Source organism: Coregonus lavaretus, assembly GCF_964263955.1.
Source record: "Coregonus lavaretus genome assembly, chromosome: 9".
Classification (NCBI taxonomy): Eukaryota; Metazoa; Chordata; class Actinopteri; order Salmoniformes; family Salmonidae; genus Coregonus; species Coregonus lavaretus.
In genome coordinates this window covers 56,645,360-56,664,010 of record NC_139996.1, presented here as the reverse complement: position 1 = coordinate 56,664,010, position 18,651 = coordinate 56,645,360, and the positions used below count along the sequence as shown (strand labels likewise).

General features: G+C 42.2%; 1 protein-coding gene across 1 annotated transcript in view; it reads right to left on the bottom strand.

Moving 5' to 3' along the window:
- Nucleotides 1–18,651, bottom strand: part of osbpl5 (oxysterol binding protein-like 5) — a 139,897-nt gene that overhangs the window by 27,203 nt on the left and 94,043 nt on the right. The window contains exons 10-12 of the mRNA XM_084168807.1: nucleotides 12,587–12,782; nucleotides 11,974–12,158; nucleotides 11,603–11,684 (exon numbers count right to left, since the gene is read on the bottom strand). Coding sequence (XP_084024933.1) covers nucleotides 11,603–11,684; nucleotides 11,974–12,158; nucleotides 12,587–12,782 — 463 coding nt within the window. The remainder of the gene's footprint in view (nucleotides 1–11,602; nucleotides 11,685–11,973; nucleotides 12,159–12,586; nucleotides 12,783–18,651) is intronic.

The window sequence follows — 18,651 nt, the reverse complement described above, 5'->3', positions numbered from 1 at the left end:
TCTCTTAACATTTCTACTGATCTGCGTGCCAGTTATGGTTTTCATATGCACATTTTTGTGAAACAGTTTCATTTAACTTATCATCTTCATATCTCAAAATCAACCCCCCCCCCCCCCCACACACACAGCGGAGTCGCTCACCACCTTCCGGAGACATTTGAAACCCCACCTCTTTAAGGAATACCTGGGATAGGATAAAGTAATCCTTCTACCCCCCCCAAAAAAAAAATGTGTAAAGTGGTTATCCCACTGGCTATAGGGTGAATGCATCAATTTGTGAGTCGCTCTGGACTAGAGCGTCTGCTAAATGACGTAAATGTGCCCTTGAGCAAGGCACTTAACCCTAATTGCTCCTGTAAGTCGCTCTGGATAAGAGTGTCTGCTAAATGACTTAAATGTAAAATGTAAATGTAATGTAAATGTTAATCAAAATTCTATCCAAATCTAAATGAAAATTATACAAACCTAAAAAGTAACTTCTATTGCCAACTATGTAAAAATAGCCTACATAAAAGCCAACAAATAAAATCATTGCAGCCTGCAAGTAGAAAATATCCTGATAAAAATAAATATTATATAAATCACATTGGCTACACATAGCCTGTCTGCAACGAACTTGAAACATAGTATCAACTATTAACTTGGGTCCGGCCCGAAGCTAGCTAACTTGCAACACTGTATACAATATTCAGGGTCCTCAGAGTTTCCCGCGCCACTGAGCTCGGGACAGACACAGCTGTAGACTATTTGCGCAAGGGATAAGAAGCAGTGCTTGAATTGGGCAAGAGCTCACCGGAGCGGAGTACTAGCACCTCAAATGTTCCACTGCTTGAACTCCTGTTCCTCTTATAGAATAAGTGGAGCTCCTGCACCTAAATATAAACTGTACCAGCACCCAAAATGAGTACCGGAACCTATTTCAGTCCAAGACAAGCACTGATAAGAAGTAATCAGGTAGGCCTATTTTATGATGTTTCCACTGGATCAGAGTAAGACATTTTCCCCTTTCACACTGAGTAATTATCAAAAGGGAGTGAACTGGAAATATTTTTCAAATACACTGAGGAACTGTTGTAATTCTCAATGGATGCAAAAATAGACTTTGTTGATTGCTGTTTGAAGTGAAGAAAATATTACTTTGAGAAGCTCCACAGGTCATTGGTGGTGGTGAGTTAAGCTAGCTATAGAAATATACAGTGAGCACCATAATTCATTGGACAGTGACCAGTATTTTGTTTTTTTGGTTCTGTACTCTAGCTCACAATGCCAATGAGGGTGAAGTGCAGACTGTCAGCTTTAATTTGAGGGTATTTTCATACATATCGGATGAACTGTTTAGAAATGACAGCACCTTTTGTACATGGTCCCCCCATTTTAAGGTACTACAAGTATTTGTTAAATTGGCTTCACATATCTGTGTCGTTAGGCAGGTGTATTCATTTGTGTCGTTAGTGAATGCAGGAGAGCTGTTGATGAATAGTATTGATTCTAGACTTTGCTATTGCCTTTGGAGGTTGTTGTTGGGGTGTGACAACACGAGGAAGACAGCAGTGTCGATGCAAATGAAGCTGGCCGTCATAAGGCTCAGAAATGAAAATCAATCAATCAGGAACATTGCAAAAACCCTGGCCATGCCCAAGTCAACAGTTTGGTTCATCATTAACAAGAAAAAAAACAACCAGTGAACTCAATGTCAAAAGACCCGGTAGACAGAGGAAGACCACTGTAGTGGATGACCGGAGAATACTCTCTATGATGAAGAAAACCCCCCTGACAACAGCCCAACAGATCAAAAACACTCTCCTGGATGCAGGTGTAGATGTGTCAAAGTCTACCATACGTAGAAGACTACACCAGCAGGACTACAGAGGGTACACTACAAGATGCAAACCACTGATAAGCCTGAAGAACTGAAAGGCGAGATTAGTTTGCTAAAAAGCACCTAAAAGAGCCCCAAGAGTTCTGGAAAAAAGTATTGTGGACAGATGAGACAAAGATTAACACGTAACAGAGTGATGGAAAGAGGAAAGTGTGGAGAAAAAAAAGAAATGCCCATGATCCAAAGCATACCACCTCATCCGTGAAACATGGTGGAGGGGGTGTTATGGCTTGGGCCTGTATGGCTGCCAGTGGAACAGGCTCACTTGTCTTCATCGATGATGTGACTGCAGACAGAAGTAGAACAATGAATTCTGAAGTCTACAGAAATATTTTATCTGCTCAGATAAAACCAAATGCCTCCAAACTCATTGGACGGCACTTCATCATGCAACAAGACAATGACCCTAAACATACTGCTAGAGCAACGAAGGCGTTTTTGATGGCAAAAAAGTGGAAAATCCTTGACTGGCCGAGTCAATCACCGGATCTGAATCCAATTGAACATGCATTTTACATGCTGAAGAGGAGACTGAAGGAAATAAGTCCCCAAAACAAGCAGGAACTGAAGATGGCTGCAGTACAGGCTTGGCAGAGCATCACCAGGGAAGATACCCAGCGTCTGGTGATGTCGATGCATCGCAGACTTCAAGCAGTCATTGCAAGAAAAGGATATGCGACCAAATATTAACAATGATTACTTTATTCTACATTATGTTAAACTGTCCAATGTTTTTTGATGCCCGAAAATGGGGGGGACCATGTACAAAAGCTTCTATAATTTCTAAACGGTTCATCCGATATGTCTGAAAATACCCTCAAATTAAAGCTGACAGTCTGCACTTCACCCTCATTGGTATTGTATCCTTTCAAACTCAAAGTGCTAGAGTACAGAACCAAAATAACAAATAAATGGTCACTGTCCAATTAATTATGGTGCTCACTGTATACATATATATATACACACACAGTCAAAAGTTTTAGAACACCTACTTATTCAAGTTTTTTTTTTTTTTTTTTTTTAATTTTCTACATTGAAGAATAATAGTGAAGACACAAACTATGAAATAACACATATGGAATCATGTAGTAACCCAAAAAATTGTTAAACAAATCAAAATATATTTTATATTTGAGATTCTTCAAATAGCCACCCTTTGCCTCGATGACAGCTTTGCACACTCTTGGCATTCTCTCAACCAGCTTCACTTGGAATGATTTTCCAACAGTCTTGAAGGAGTTCCCACATATGCTGAGCACTTGTTGGCTGCTTTTCCTTCACTCTGCAGTCCGACTCATCCCAAACCATCTCAAATGGGTTGAGGTAGGGGGATTGTGGAGGCCAGGTCATCTGATGCAGCACTCCATCACTCTCCTTCTTGGTCAAATAGCCCCTTACACAGCCTGGAGGTGTGTTGGGTCATTGTCCTGTTGAAAATCAAATGATAGTCCCACTAAGCCCAAACCAGATGGGATGGCGTATCGCTGCAGAATGCTGTGGTAGCCATGCTGGTGAAGTGTGCATTGAATTCTAAATAAATCACAGACAGTGTTAAAAGCAGAGCACACCCACACAATAACACCTCCTCCTCCATACTTCACGGTGGGAACCACACATGCGGAGACCATCCGTTCACCCACACCGCATCTCACAAAGACACGGCGGTTGGAACCAAAAATCTCAAATTTGGACTCCAGACCAAAGGACAAATTTCCAACAGTCTAATGTCCATTGCTTGTGTTTCTTGGCCCAAACAAGTCTATTCTTCTTATTAGAGTCCTTTAGTAGTGGTTTCTTTGCAGCAATTCGAACATGAAGGTCAGATTCACACAGTCTCCTCTGAACTGTTGAGATGTGTCTTACTTGAACTCTGTGAAGCATTTATTTGGGCTGTAATTTCTGAGGTTGGTAACTCTAATGAACTTATCCTCTGCAGCAGAGGTAACTCTGGGTCTTCCATTCCTGTGGCGGTCCTCATGAGAGCCAGTTTCATCATAGCGCTTGATGGTTTTTGTGACTGCACTTGAAGAAACGTTCAAAGTATTGACTGACCTTCATGTCTTAAAGTAATGATGGACTGTCGTTTCTCGTTGCTTATTTGAGCTGTTCTTGCCATAATAATATGGACTTGATCTTTTACCAAATAGGGCCATCTTCTGTATACCCCCATACCTTGTCACAACACAACTGATTTGCTCAAACGCATTAAGGAAAGAAATTCCACAAATTAACGTTTAACAAGGCACACCTGTTAATTGAAATGCATTCCAGGTGACTACTTTGGGGTGGCTACTTTGAAGAATCTCAAATATATTTTTATTTGTTTAACACTTTTTGGGTTACTACATGATCCATATGTGTTATTTCATAGTTTTGATGTCATCACCATTATTCTACAATGTAAAAAATTGTAAAAATAAAGAAAAACCATTGAATGAGTAGGTGTGTCCAAACTTTTGACTGGTAGTGTATGCATGCATGTATGTACAGTGGGGAGTACAAGTATTTGATACACTGCCGATTTTGCAGGTTTTCCTACTTACAAAGCATGTTGAGGTCTGTAATTTCTATCATAGGTACACTTCAACTGTCAGACAGAATCTAAAACAAAAATCCAGAAAATTACATTGTATGATTTTTAAGTAATTAATTTGCATTTTATTGCATGACATAAGTATTTGATACATCAGAAAAGCAGAACTTAATATTTGGTCCAGAAACCTTTGTTTGCAATTACAGAGATCATACGTTTCCTGTAGGTCTTGACCAGGTTTGCACACACTGCAGCAGGGATTTTGGCCTACTCCTCCATACAGACCTTCTCCAGATCCTTCAGGTTTCGGGGCTGTCGCTGGGCAATATGGACTTTCAGCTCCCTCCAAAGATTTTCTATTGGGTTCAGGTCTGGAGACTGGCTAGGCCACTCCAGGACCTTGAGATGCTTCTTACGGAGCCACTCCTTAGTTGCCCTGGCTGTGTGTTTTGGGTCGTTGTCATGTTGGAAGACCCAGCCACGACCCATCTTCAATGCTCTTACTGAGGGAAGGAGGTTGTTGGCCAAGATCTCGCGATACATGGCCCCATCCATCCTCCCCTCAATACGGTGCAGTCGTCCTGTCCTCTTTGCAGAAAAGCATCCCCAAGGAATGATGTTTCCACCTCCATGCTTCACGGTTGGGATGGTGTTCTTGGGGTTGTACTCATCCTTCTTCTTCCTCCAAACACGGCGAGTGGAGTTTAGACCAAAAAGTTCTTTTTTTGTCTCATCAGACCACATGAACTTCTCCCATTCCTCCTCTGGATCATCCAGATGGTCATTGGCAAACTTCAGACGGGCCTGGACATGCGCTGGCTTGAGCAGGGGGACCTTGCGTGCACTACAGGATTTTAATCCATGACGTCGTAGTGTGTTACTAATGGTTTTCTTTGAGACAGTGGTCCCAGCTCTCTTCAGGTCATTGATCAGGTCCTACCGTGTAGTTCTGGGCTGATCCCTCACCTTCCTCATGATCATTGATGCCCCACGAGGTGAGATCTTGCATGGAGCCCCAGACCGAGGGTGATTGACCATCATCTTGAACTTCTTTCATTTTCTAATAATTGCGCCAACAGTTGTTGCCTTCTCACCAAGCTGCTTGCCTATTGTCCTGTAGCCCATCCCAGCCTTGTGCAGGTCTACAATTTTATCCCTGATGTCCTTACACAGCTCTCTGGTCTTGGCCATTGTGGAGAGGTTGGAGTCTGTTTGATTGAGTGTATCTTTTATACAGGTAACGAGTTCAAACAGATGCAGTTAATACAGGTAATGAGTGGAGAACAGGAGGGCTTCTTAAAGAAAAACTAACAGGTCTGTGAGAGTCGGAATTCTTAGTGGTTGGTAGGTGATCAAATACTTATGTCATGCAATAAAATGCAAATTAATTACTTAAAAATCATAGTGTGATTTTCTGAATTTTTGTTTTAGATTCCATCTCTCACAGTTGAAATGTAACTATGATAAAAATTACAGACCTCTACATGCTTTGTAAGTAGGAAAACCTGCAAAATTGGCAGTGTATCAAATACTTGTTCTCCCCACTGTATATATGTGGATATAGATATATATATATAATCTCTCTCTCTATCTATCTATCTATCTGCGTGGATATATGTATATACACAGTTAAAGTTGGAAGTTTACATTCACCTTAGCGAAATACATTTAAACTCAGTTTATCACAATTCCTGGCATTTAATTATAGTAAAAATTCCCTGTCTTAGGTCAGTTAGGATCACCACTTTATTTTAAGAATGTGAAATGTCAGAATAATAGTAGAGAGAATCATTTATTTCAGCTTTTATTTCTTTCATCACATTACCAGTGGGTCAGAAGTTTACATACACTCAATTAGTATTTGGTGGCATTGCCTTTAAATTGTTTAACTTGGGCCAAACATTTCGGGTAGTCTTCCACAAGCTTCCCACAATAAGTTGGGTGAATTTTGGCCCATTCCTCCTGACAGAGCTGGTGTAACTGAGTCAGGTTTGTAGGCCCCCTTGCTCACACACACTCACACCTTTTCAGTTCTGCCCACAAATGTTCTATAAGATTGAGGTCAGGGCTTTGTGATGGCCACTCCAATACCTTGACTTTGTTGTCCTTAAGTCATTTTGCCACAACTATGGAAATATGCTTGGGGTCATTGTCCATTTGGAAGACCCATTTGCGACCAAGCTTTAACTTCCTGACTGATGTCTTGAGATGTTGCTTCAATATATCCACATAATTTTCCTTCCTCATGATGCCATCTAGTTTGTGAAGTGCACCAGTCCCTCCTGCAGCAAAGCACCCCCACAGTATGATGCTGCAACCCCTGTGCTTCACGGTTGGGATGGTGTTGTTCGGCTTGTAAGGGACCCCCTTTTTCCTCCAAAACATAACAATGGTCATTATGGCCAAACAGTTCAAAAAAATTTTCTCCATCAGACCAGATTACATTCCGCCTAAAAGTACGATCTTTGTCCCCATGTGCAGTTGCAAACAGTAGTCTGGCTTTTTATGGCGGTTTTGGAGCAGTGGCTTCTTCCTTGCTGAGTGGCGTTTCAGGTTATGTCGATATAGAACTCGTTTTACTGCGGATATAGATACTTTTGTACCCGTTTCCTCCAGCATCTTCACAAGGTCCTTTGCGAAAAGTGCAAATCAATCCCAGAACAACAGCAAAGTACATTCATCTCCAGGAGACAGAACGCGTCTCCTTCCTGAGCGGTATGACGGCTGCGTGGCCCCATGGTGTTTGTACAAATAAACGTGGTACCTTCAGGCATTTAGAAATTGCTCCCAAGGATGAACAATACTTTTTTTCCCCTGAGGTCTTGGCTGATTTATTTTGATTTTCCCATGATGTCAAGCAATGAAGCACTGAGTTTGAAGGTAGGCCTTGAAATAAATCCACAGGTACACCTCCAATTGACTCAAATGATGTCAATTAGCCTATCTGAAGCTTCTAAAGCCATGACATCATTTTCTGGAATTTTCCAAGCTGTTTAAAAGGCACAGTCAATTTAGTGCATGTAAACTTCTGACCCACTGGAATTGTGATACAGTGAATTATAAGTGAAATAATCTGTCTGCAAACAATTGTTGGAAATATTACTTGTGTCATGCACAAAGTAGATGTCCTAACCGACTTGCCAAAACTATAGTTTGTTAACAAGACACTTGTGGAGTGGTTGAAAAATGAGTTTTAATTACTCCAACCTAAGTGTATGTAAACTTCCGACTTCAACTAATATATATATACATACACACACACACACACACACACACACACGCACACACAGTGAGGGAAAAAAGTATTTGATCCCCTGCTGATTTTGTACGTTTGCCCACTGACAAAGAAATGATCAGTCTATAATTTTAAATGGTAGGTTTATTTGAACAGTAAGACAGAATAACAACAAAAAAATCCAGAAAAACACATGTCAAATGTTATAAATTGATTTGCATTTTAATGAGGGAAATAAGTATTTGACCCCCTCTCAATCAGAAAGATTTCTGGCTCCCAGGTGTCTTTTATACAGGTAACGAGCTGAGATTAGGAGTACACTCTTAAAGGGAGTGCTCCTAATCTCAGTTTGTTACCTGTATAAAAGACAACTGTCCACAGAAGCAATCAATCAATTAGATTCCAAACTCTCCACCATGGCCAAGACCAAAGAGCTCTCCAAGGATGTCAGGGACAAGATTGTAGACCTACACAAGGCTGGAATGGGCTACAAGACCATCGCCAAGCAGTTTGGTGAGAAGGTGACAACAGTTGGTGCGATTATTCGCAAATGGAAGAAACACAAAAGAAATGTCAATCTCCCTCGGCCTGGGGCTCCATGCAAGATCTCACCCCGTGGAGTTGCAATGATCATGAGAACGGTGAGGAATCAGCTCAGAACTACACGGGAGGATCTTGTCAATGATCTCAAGGCAGCTGGGACCAAAGTCACCAAGAAAACAATTGGTACACACTACGCCGTGAAGGACTGAAATCCTGTAGTGCCAGCAAGGTCCCCCTGCTCAACAAAGCACATATACAGGCCCGTCTGAAGTTTGCCAATGAACATCTGAATGATTCAGAGGAGAACTGGGTGAAAGTGTTGTGGTCAGATGAGACCAAAATCGAGCTCTTTGGCATCAACTCAACTCGCCGTGTTTGGAGGAGGAGGAATGGTGCCTATGACCCCAAGAACACCATCCCCACCGTCAAACATGGAGGTGGAAACATTATGCTTTGGGGGTGTTTTTCTGCTAAGGGGACAGGACAACTTCACTGCATCAAAGGGATGACGGACGGGGCCATGTACCGTCAAATCTTGGGTGAGAACCTCCTTCCCTCAGCCAGGGCATTGAAAATGGGTCGTGGATGGGTATTCCAGCATGACAATGACCCAAAACACACGGCCAAGGCAACAAAGGAGTGGCTCAAGAAGGAGCACATTAATGTCCTGGAGTGGCCTAGCCAGTCTCCAGACCTTAATCCCATAGAAAATCTGTGGAGGGAGCTGAAGGTTCGAGTTGCCAAATGTCAGCCTCAAAACCTTAATGACTTGGAGAAGATCTGCAAAGAAGAGTGGGACAAAATCCCTCCTGAGATGTGTGCAAACCTGGTGGCCAACTACAAGAAACATCTGACCTCTGTGATTGCCAACAAGGGTTTTGCCACCAAGTACTAAGTAATGTTTATAACATGCGTTTGTCTGGATTTTTTTGTTGTTATTCTGTCTCTCACTGTTCAAATAAACCTAACATTAAAATTATAGACTGATCATGTCTTTGTCAGTGGGCAAACGTACAAAATCAGCGGGGGATCAAATACTTTTTTCCCTCACTGTACATACATACAGTATTTCACAAAAGTGAGTATACCCCTCACATTTTTGTAAATATTTGAGTATATCTTTTCATGTGACAAAACTGAAGAAATGACACTTTGCTACAATGTAAAGTAGTGAGTGTACAGCTTGTATAACAGTGTAAATTTGCTGTCCCCTCAAAATAACTCAACACACAGCCATTAATGTCTAAACCACTGGCAACAAAAGTGAGTACACCCCTAAGTGAAAATGTCCAAATTGGGCCCAATTAGCCATTTTCCCTCCTCGGTGTCATGTGACTCGTTAGTGTTACAAGTGTGAATGGGGAGCAGGTGTGTTAAATTTGGTGTCATCGCTCTCACACTCCCTCATACTGGTCACTGGAAGTTCAACATGGCACCTCATGGCAAAGAAGTCAATGAGGATCTGAAAAAAAGAATTGTTGCTCTACATAAAGATGGCATGGGCTATAAGAAGATTGCCAAGACCCTGAAACTGAGCTGCAGCACGGTGGCCAAGACCATACAGCGGTTTAACAGGACAGGTTCCACTCAGAACAGGCCTCGCCATGGTCGACCAAAGAAGTTGAGTGCACGGGCTCAGCGTCATATCCAGAGGTTGTCTTTGGGAAATAGATGTATGAGTGCTGCCAGCATTGCTGCAGAGGTTGAAGGTGTGGGGGGGGTCAGCCTGTTAGTGCTCAGACCATACGCCGCACACTGCATCAAATTGGTCTGCATGGCTGTCGTCCCAGAAGGAAGCCTCTTCTAAAGATGATGCACAAGAAAGCCTGCAAACAGTTTGCTGAAGACAAGCAGACTAAGGACAAGGATTACTGGAACCATGTCCTGTGGTCTGATGAGACCAATATAAACTTATTTGGTTCAGATGGTGTCAAGCGTGTGTGGCGGCAACCAGGTGAGGAGTACAAAGACAAGTGTGTCTTGCCTACAGTCAAGCATGGTGGTGGGAGTGTCATGTTCTGGGGCTGCATGAGTGCTGCCGGCACTGGGGAGCTACAGTTCATTGAGGGAGCCATGAATGCCAACGTACTGTGACATACTGAAGCAGAGCATGATCCCCTCCCTTCGGAGACTGAGCCGCAGGGCAGTATTCCAACATGATAACGACCCCAAACACACCTCAAAGACGACCACTGCCTTGCTAAAGAAGCTGAGGGTAAAGGTGATGGACTGGCCAAGCATGTCTCCAGACCTAAACCCTATGGAGTATCTGTGGGGCATCCTCAAACGGAAGGTGAAGGAGTGCAAGGTCTCTAACATCCACCAGCTCCGTGATGTCGTCATGGCGGAGTGGAAGAGGACTCCAGTGGCAACCTGTGAAGCTCTGGTGAACTCCATGCCCAAGAGGGTTAAGGCAGTGCTGGAAAATGATGGTGGCCACACAAAATATTGACACTTTGGGCCCAATTTGGACATTTTCACTAAGGGGTGTACTCACTTTTGTTGCCAGCGGTTTAGACATTAATGGCTGTGTGTTGTGTTATTGAGGGGACAGCAAATGTACACTGTTATACAAGCTGTACACTCACTACTTTACATTGTAGCAAAGTGTCATTTCTTCAGTGTTGTCACATGAAAAGATATACTCAAATATTTACAAAAATGTGAGGGGTGTACTCACTTGTGAGATACTGTATATACATACATACACACACACATACATATACACAGTGCTATGAAAAAGTATTTGCCCCCTTTCTAATTTTCTCTACTTTTGCATATTTGTGATACTGAATGTTATCAGATCTTCAACCAAAACCTAATATTAGATAAAGGGAACATAAGTGAACAAATAACACAACAATTACATATTTATTTCATAAACAAAGTTATGCAACACCCAATTCCCCTGTGTGAAAAAGTAATTGCCCCCTTCCACTCAATAACTGGTTGTAAAGACAAAATACACACACACACACACACACATATTACTGCTCGACTAAAACAATCTCGGTCGACTAACAGCCTAACGACCAAACAATCGACCAGTCGACTAATTGGGGTAGGCCCTACAAATTAGATATATAGGCAAATACGAAATGAAGGAATAAAAAGAGTGACACATTAAACTAACAAAGCGGTGCACAACCCCCTCTGTTTGCCACACCCGACCACGTGTCTGTTTTGCTGTGTGTATCAGGTATACATGGCTTGGAAACCAGCTGAACCTGTACTGCTGGGAGGCCCTTTGGCAGTTACACCAGAGACACTCTAATATTGGCTGTATGTTCATACAGTGGTACAATCGTAGAATGGTAGTCAGACCAGTCAGAACTACATTGACTCCTCCAGCCAACCCCAGAACTAGGGGATTGTCACAGTATTATTACCGTTAAAGAAGAGGTGAGTTTACCTTGGGCTTCTTGTAGAAGCCAGACAGGTACCAGCGCACAACCTGCTTTATTCTGCCATATGGACTCTCCTCCCTCGCAGCCCTAGGACCAGAGAGTGAGCGACAGAGAGAGGACATAGAAGAAAAAACAGAGAGAGAGAGGGAAAGGGAGAGATGGACAGAGAGCTTTGTTCAGTTTGAGTGTATCTACTAACTCATACAGTAGGTTGGTGTAGTGGTAGTGACATAGTAGAGATAAAGTAATGGCGGTAATTGTTGAGCTACAAGTGTACTACTGGTCTAGTATTGTAATACTCTGACAGAAGGTTGATATGGTAGTAGTAGTGCACTACTAATAATATTAATACTTTTAGTAGTACTACAGTACTCACTCTGACAGCAGATTAGCGTGGTAGTAGTAGTCCGACAGTTTGTCCAGGAAAGAGCGTGGCTCCAGGATGAAGGTTGGCAAGACCACTTTAGACAGGTCCATGCCAGGCCGCAGCTGCTTCAGCAGGGTCCAGATCAGACTCTTGTTCTCCTCAGACACCGTCTCCACCTGGGACGCCTCACCAGCCTGGGAGAAGGGGACACACAGAAGCAGGGACAGGGTCCGCTAGGGCATCATAATGTACTGTAATATGAACACCTTACATATATTATGTAGATTAAGTTAATGACGGCTAAATCATTTACGGTTTGAAAATTAAAGTCTTGATTCATTCGAATAGACTCCTTTCAGTTGAGAAAAAAGTATTTTCCCTTCCTACGATAAATAGTCATCATCTCTCTTTTTGTCTTTACCCTACAGTCCTGATAATCATGTAGCTGCCCGGTGGTCAAAGCCGGCCCCACGACACATTTCATGTGGCCCCTGATGTTCAGCAATACATTTGATACATTTCGAGTAAATCATCACTGGCTAGCTACAGGCTCTGTAACGTGCCTAACCCCTAATAACCTGTCAGTGTATGTTAGCCGTCTGTGAGCGATGTCGTGTTTCACCTCGGCCATCTCCTCCTGGCTCTGCTCGACGTAGACTGTGGCCTGCAGCCCCGGAGAGAGCTCGTCCGATTGATCCATGTCGCTCTCCTCCGTCAGCCGACCGCCGTTCTCATTGGCGCCGTTGTCCCAATCCTCCTGGGCCTCGTGCTCTGATTTCTCAGAATAGCCGTCATTCTCCATCTGTTGGTTGGCCAACCTTAAAAGAGGAGAAACATACAGATTGGGTTTAGTTAGCAGGAGCACACATATTAATAAAGACTCATCAGTTTGTGCCTGTTACAGAGATTTGATGGTTTCAGATGAAACCCTGATGAAGGCAGCATTAGCTGTCAAAACATTGGTATTTATTACCTTTATTGCATCATGAGAATTTCCTGCTTCTTTTCAGATTTTAACATAGTGATCATTTTGTTAAGCATCTCTCATGTCCATCTGCTCATTGGTAAGCTATTTTTATTTCAGGGTTTGCATATTTCATTAATACAACTGTAGCAGAATTTGATTTAAACGGTATAACTTCCACAGGTGTATTATATTACCACAGTTTCGGTGGCGTAAATGAAATTCTGCCTCAGAACCAAGTCAAGAAAGACGAATAAAGCTTAATTTTGCACCAGCTTCAGAAACAACAGCCTCAGCTCCCGTCACCTCCGTTTGTATAACAGTACAATTAATGGTCACTCGTAGCACACGCAAATTGGAAATATTACACTGAAGGCCATGCACTTGGGACGCGCTCTGCCGCACATACACACTTGGCCTTTCTTACCTTGTGAGCAAAAGGCAATTATCCACCAGGTTCCACTTAAGCACAACAACAACAAGCTATTTATAACACACAGACCATGGCCACAACACGCCCTTCCCCTCTTCTTCTCTCAATAAAAAGCCACATATGTCTGTTCTTTTCCCAAATCAGCAACTGAAGCGTAAGGATTTGTTTTCCTGTCTTCTCTGCCACGCCTGCTTCCTGGATGTGTGTCAGAATATGTGTGTTTACAAAAAGGAAGAGGCGAAGCAAGAGGTTTCACTCTCACCAAAATCTGTCCAAAATAAACCCAGCCTTATTTTGAACCTAAGCTTGTCGCCTTCCTTTTCTGCCTTTGGGACATCGACTCCCATTGCCAGGGCGGAGACATGAGTATCTCGTCATTATATACATATCTCTGGTGTGTATCAGCGTGTATGTCTGCTACGCTGGTTGCTAAAATATTTCTTCCTGTGTCTTTGCCTCCTGTCACATGACCCACATGGGCTATTGTGATTGGCTGAGAGGAGATGAGCGGGAATGGCCGGAGGGCGTTCATAGGGAGGGGCTATAGAGTATGGTCTAAATGAAGGAATCAAGCAAACGCACACAAACATACACAATGACTCAATTACTTAGCGAAATCAATGAAAATTTGGCAACTTACAGATTTTGGCATGACAACTCAATTGAAACCCAATGAAATTGTGACCACTATTAAGGCACACCTTCTCAAATACGTCACTGCTCAGGTGCCATATTTAATGCCCCATTGCCCCTACTTATCTTTGAATCAGCAGGTGTCCCCTCTCTTTGTTATAACCCCTGACAAAGTAATTAAAGTAGCTTTTTTCTCTCTCTCAGTTATGACAATGGTATTGTACTGTGAGCTGACTAAGGGATCGTATTCCCCCAATCTTAACTTCTCTTTGAGGTAAGAAAACTCTTTGAGGTGACAACTTCCCAAAATAGCCTATACATAACATGTAATTATATACTTCAATCCAACTTAGGCAATATCGCAACAAAATCACAGAAGATCTGTGTTGACTTTGAATTTACAATTACAATGATTTTACTGATGAAATCAGTCAATTGAAATAAATTCATTAGGCCCTAACATTCAATTCTCTGGCAACAGCTCTGGTGGACATTCCTGCAGTCAGCATGCCAATTGCACGCTCCCTCAAAACTTGAGACATCTGTGGCATTCTGTTGAGACAAAACTGCACATTTTAGAGTGGCCTTTTATTTTCCCCAGCACAAGGTGCACCCGTGTAATGATCATGCTGTTTAATCAGCTTCTTGATAAGCCACACCTGTCAGGTGGCTGGATTATCTTGGCAAAGGAGAAATGCTCACTAACAGGGATGTAAACAAATTTGTGCACAACATTTTAGAGAAATAAGCTTTTTATTCATATGGAACATTTCTGGGATATTTTATTTCAGCTCATGAAACATGGGACCAACACTTTACATATTGCGTTTATATTTTTGTTCAGTATATAATGTGGCCACATATGCTTCTGGTAGGCCCAGCTATTCAGGAAAATGTAACAGGCGCTCTGCCTCCTCTCCAATCCGACCAGCTATTCCTCACACACCTAGAACCTAACGCTTCAATATAGCCTAAATACTGTATTTGTCATTTAACCTTTAAAATCTATTTATTACATGTTCTATGTGGCATAAACACAACCTGTCAATGTTTGAATCTGATTAGGCTACTTCAAAAGTCTCCTGTCGGCATGTGCACGTTCGTCCAAAATATAATTCCAGCATCTTCAAAATGGCTTGACATCAACCAGGTTTCCATCCAACCCTTTTATGCGTGTGAAGTACATGTCGGATAACAAATATCACGACATCATGGGAAAGTATGCAGTTTATTAGGCTACAGATGAAATAATGATGAATGTGTATGGTGATGAGCTTGATGCTCATTCTGGTGACATGATGATTGATGTTTGGCTGCTGTTTGACAAATAAAAATCTCCATAATAATTTCATAATGTAGGCTATACCCACACTGCATCTGCGAGCTGTCGGCTAAAGTGCATGTGCCAATACCAGAGTGGCACATTCGCCATACCTACACAATTTATTTTGTGCCAAAACCATCAGTAGGCATAGAGTTTAAATGCGATGGAACCCATTTAACTAGTATTTTTTATTTGGTACATGGGAATTTAAAAAAATCGGCAAAGTCATTTTTATGTGCACCACGTATTTACTCAGACTTTTATCCGCAACAAGCCAATTTGTTGGAAACAACTGATGGGAAAAAGCGCATATTGTTTTTATGCAGATTTTTGAATATTTTAATGAAAATCTTGAGCAGATGGTCAGTTGGCCGGAACATAATTACAAAAAATGTGTAGACTGCAAGAAGCCCAAACAAATACAGTGCATTCGGAAAGTATTCAGACCCCTTGACTTTGTCCACATTTTCTTACGTTACAGCCTTATTCTAAAATGGATAAAATATTTGTTTTCCTCAATCTACACACAATACCCCATAATGACGAAGCGAAAAAGTTTAGAAATGTTTGCACATTTATTAAAAATTAAAAACAGATACCTTATTTACATAAGTATTCAGACCCTTTGCTATGAGACTCGAAATTGACCTCAGGTGCATCCTGTTTCCATTTATCATCCTTGAGATGTTTCTACAACTTGGAGTCCACCTGTGGTAAATTGATTGGAAAGGCACACACCTGTCTATATAAGTTCCCACAGTTGACGGTGCATGTCAGAGCAAAAACCAAGCCATGAGGTCGGAGGAATTGTCTGTAGAGCTCCGAGACAGGATTGTGTCGAGGCACAGATCTGGGGAAGGGTACAAAAAATATTCTGCAGCATTGAAGGTCCCCAAGAGCACAGTGGCCTCCATCATTCTTAAATTGAAGTTTGGAACCACCAAGACTCTTCCTAGAGCTGGCCTCCCGGCCAAACTGTGCAATCGGGGGAGATGGGCCTTGATCATGGAGGTGACCAAGCTCCAGAATTCCTCTGTTGAGATGGGAGAACCTTCCAGAAGGACAACCATCTCTGCAGCACTCCACCAATCAGGCCTTTATGGTAGAGTGGCCAGACGGAAGCCACTCCTCAGTAAAAGGCACATGGAAGGCCACTTGGAGTTTGCCAAAAGGCACCTAAAGACTCCCAGACCATCAGAAACAAGATTATCTGACCTGATGAAACTAAGATTGAACTCTTTGGCCTGAATGCCAAGAGTCACGTCTGGAGGAAACCTGGCACCATCCCTATGGTGAAGCATGGTGGTGGCAGCATCATACTGTGGGGATGTTTTTCAGCGACAAGGACTGGGAGACTAGTCAGGATTGAGGGAAATATGAACCGAGCAAAGTACAGTGAGATCCTTGATGAAAACCTACTCTAGAGCACTCAGGACCTGACTGGGGCGAAGTTTCACCTTCCAACAGGACAACGACCCTAAGCACACAGCCAAGACAACACAGGAGTGGCTTCGGGACAAGTCTCTGAATGTCCTTGAGTGGCCCAGCAAGAGCCCGGACTTGAACCCGATCGAACATCTCTGGAAAGACCTGAAAATAGCTGTGCAGCGACGCTCCCCATCCAACTTGACAGAGCTTGATAGGATCTGCAGAGAAGAATGGTAGAAACTCCCCAAATACAGGTGTGCCAAGCTTGTAGCGTCATACCCAAGAAGACTTGAGGCTGTAATCTCTGCCAAAGGTGCTTCAACAAAGTACTGCGTAAAGGGTCTGAATACTTATGTAAATGTGATATGTTTTTTACTTTTAATACATTTGCAAACATTTCTAAAAACTTGTTTTGGCTTTGTCATTATGGGGTATTGTGTGTAGATTGGTGAGGATTTTTATTTTATTTAATCCATTTTAGAATAAGCCCCCCACCCCCATGGTCCACCACCCAAAGATCATCCAGCCAACGGCAAGCCAGTGGTCAAAAACGGGTCATTGATGAAAGAAGACAAAGGAGGCTGACAAGAACAGACAGGCTACAGTTAGTCAACTGACAGTCCAGTACAACATTGATGCCTAAAGACCCATAAAAGAATGCACAACTCATCGTACCTTGACATGAATGGGGTATGGCAGCCGATAACCTTACAGAGTTCCACTTTCAGCAGAAAACAAGAAACTACGGTTGCAGTGGGCTAATGAACGAAAACACTGGAGAATTGGAAGATGTTCTTGAGTGGCTGAGTTACAGTTTTGACTTAAATCTGCTTGAAAGTATATGGCAAGACTTTAAAATGTTTGTCTAGCAACCAATTTGACAGAGCTTGAATTTGGAAAATAATAAATGGGCAAATATTGTACAATCCAGGTGTGCAAAACTCTTAGAAACGTACCCAGAAAGACCCATAGCTGGAATCACTGCCAATGGTGATTCTAACATGTATTGACTCAGGAGTGTGAATATGTATGCAAATGAGAGAGTTCTACATTCTACATTTAATTTAATACATTAGCAAACATTTCAAAAAATCCATTAATCCATTTTGAATTCAGGCAAGAGGTATGAATACTTTGTGAAGGCACTGTATGTATGTAAAGAACACTTGTGACACTGACTTATTTGGTGGTATTCTACAAGTGTTCAGTTGTCATTGTCCATTAAATTTTTCTCAAACAGTCACTTTTACCTTGTAGTTTTTATTGTGAAGTATGTGGATTTTTCGTGAATTATATGGTCTGTTTTTTATCTTGCAGAAAGTAGTCAAAAGTCATCCATTGTTCTGTTACTCCGGCAGTGTTGATGCTGATGGGAGAAAAAAACAAACAAATTCACTGAAATGTATTGAAATCACTTATTAGCGCAAGTGTCAATGGCCTTTCCTATGGCGTCATTTCCGTCTCACAATTCAAAGAAGCAGGGGGTTATGTCGAGAACGCGGAGGATAATGTTGAGGGAGCGGAGAGTTGAGAGAAAATGTAGGCGTACAGGATCATGTTGAGTTTAGATAAATGTGGGGTGCACAAGATCATGTTGAGGAGCTGAGATAGTTGAGAGCTCAGTGAAAAATGTTGCATGCTCAGAAAGTGGAATTGAGAGCAAGAAATTAAGTGTCAGGCACGCATCTCCCTGCCATGGTATACTTGCCTGCGCTCTCTCGAAATTCACCTGAGCTTGCGCAATATGATCTCCATGTGCTCGCAAATCTACAATGACGTTACTCAAATGTGACTAGCAGCCGTATTAACCAAACATAGCTTTGCTTTTTGTTACAATGCATTTGATTGGATAGCTAAATGGAAGGCGGGACCCATACAACATGATGTTTACATCCCCAGGTTGGT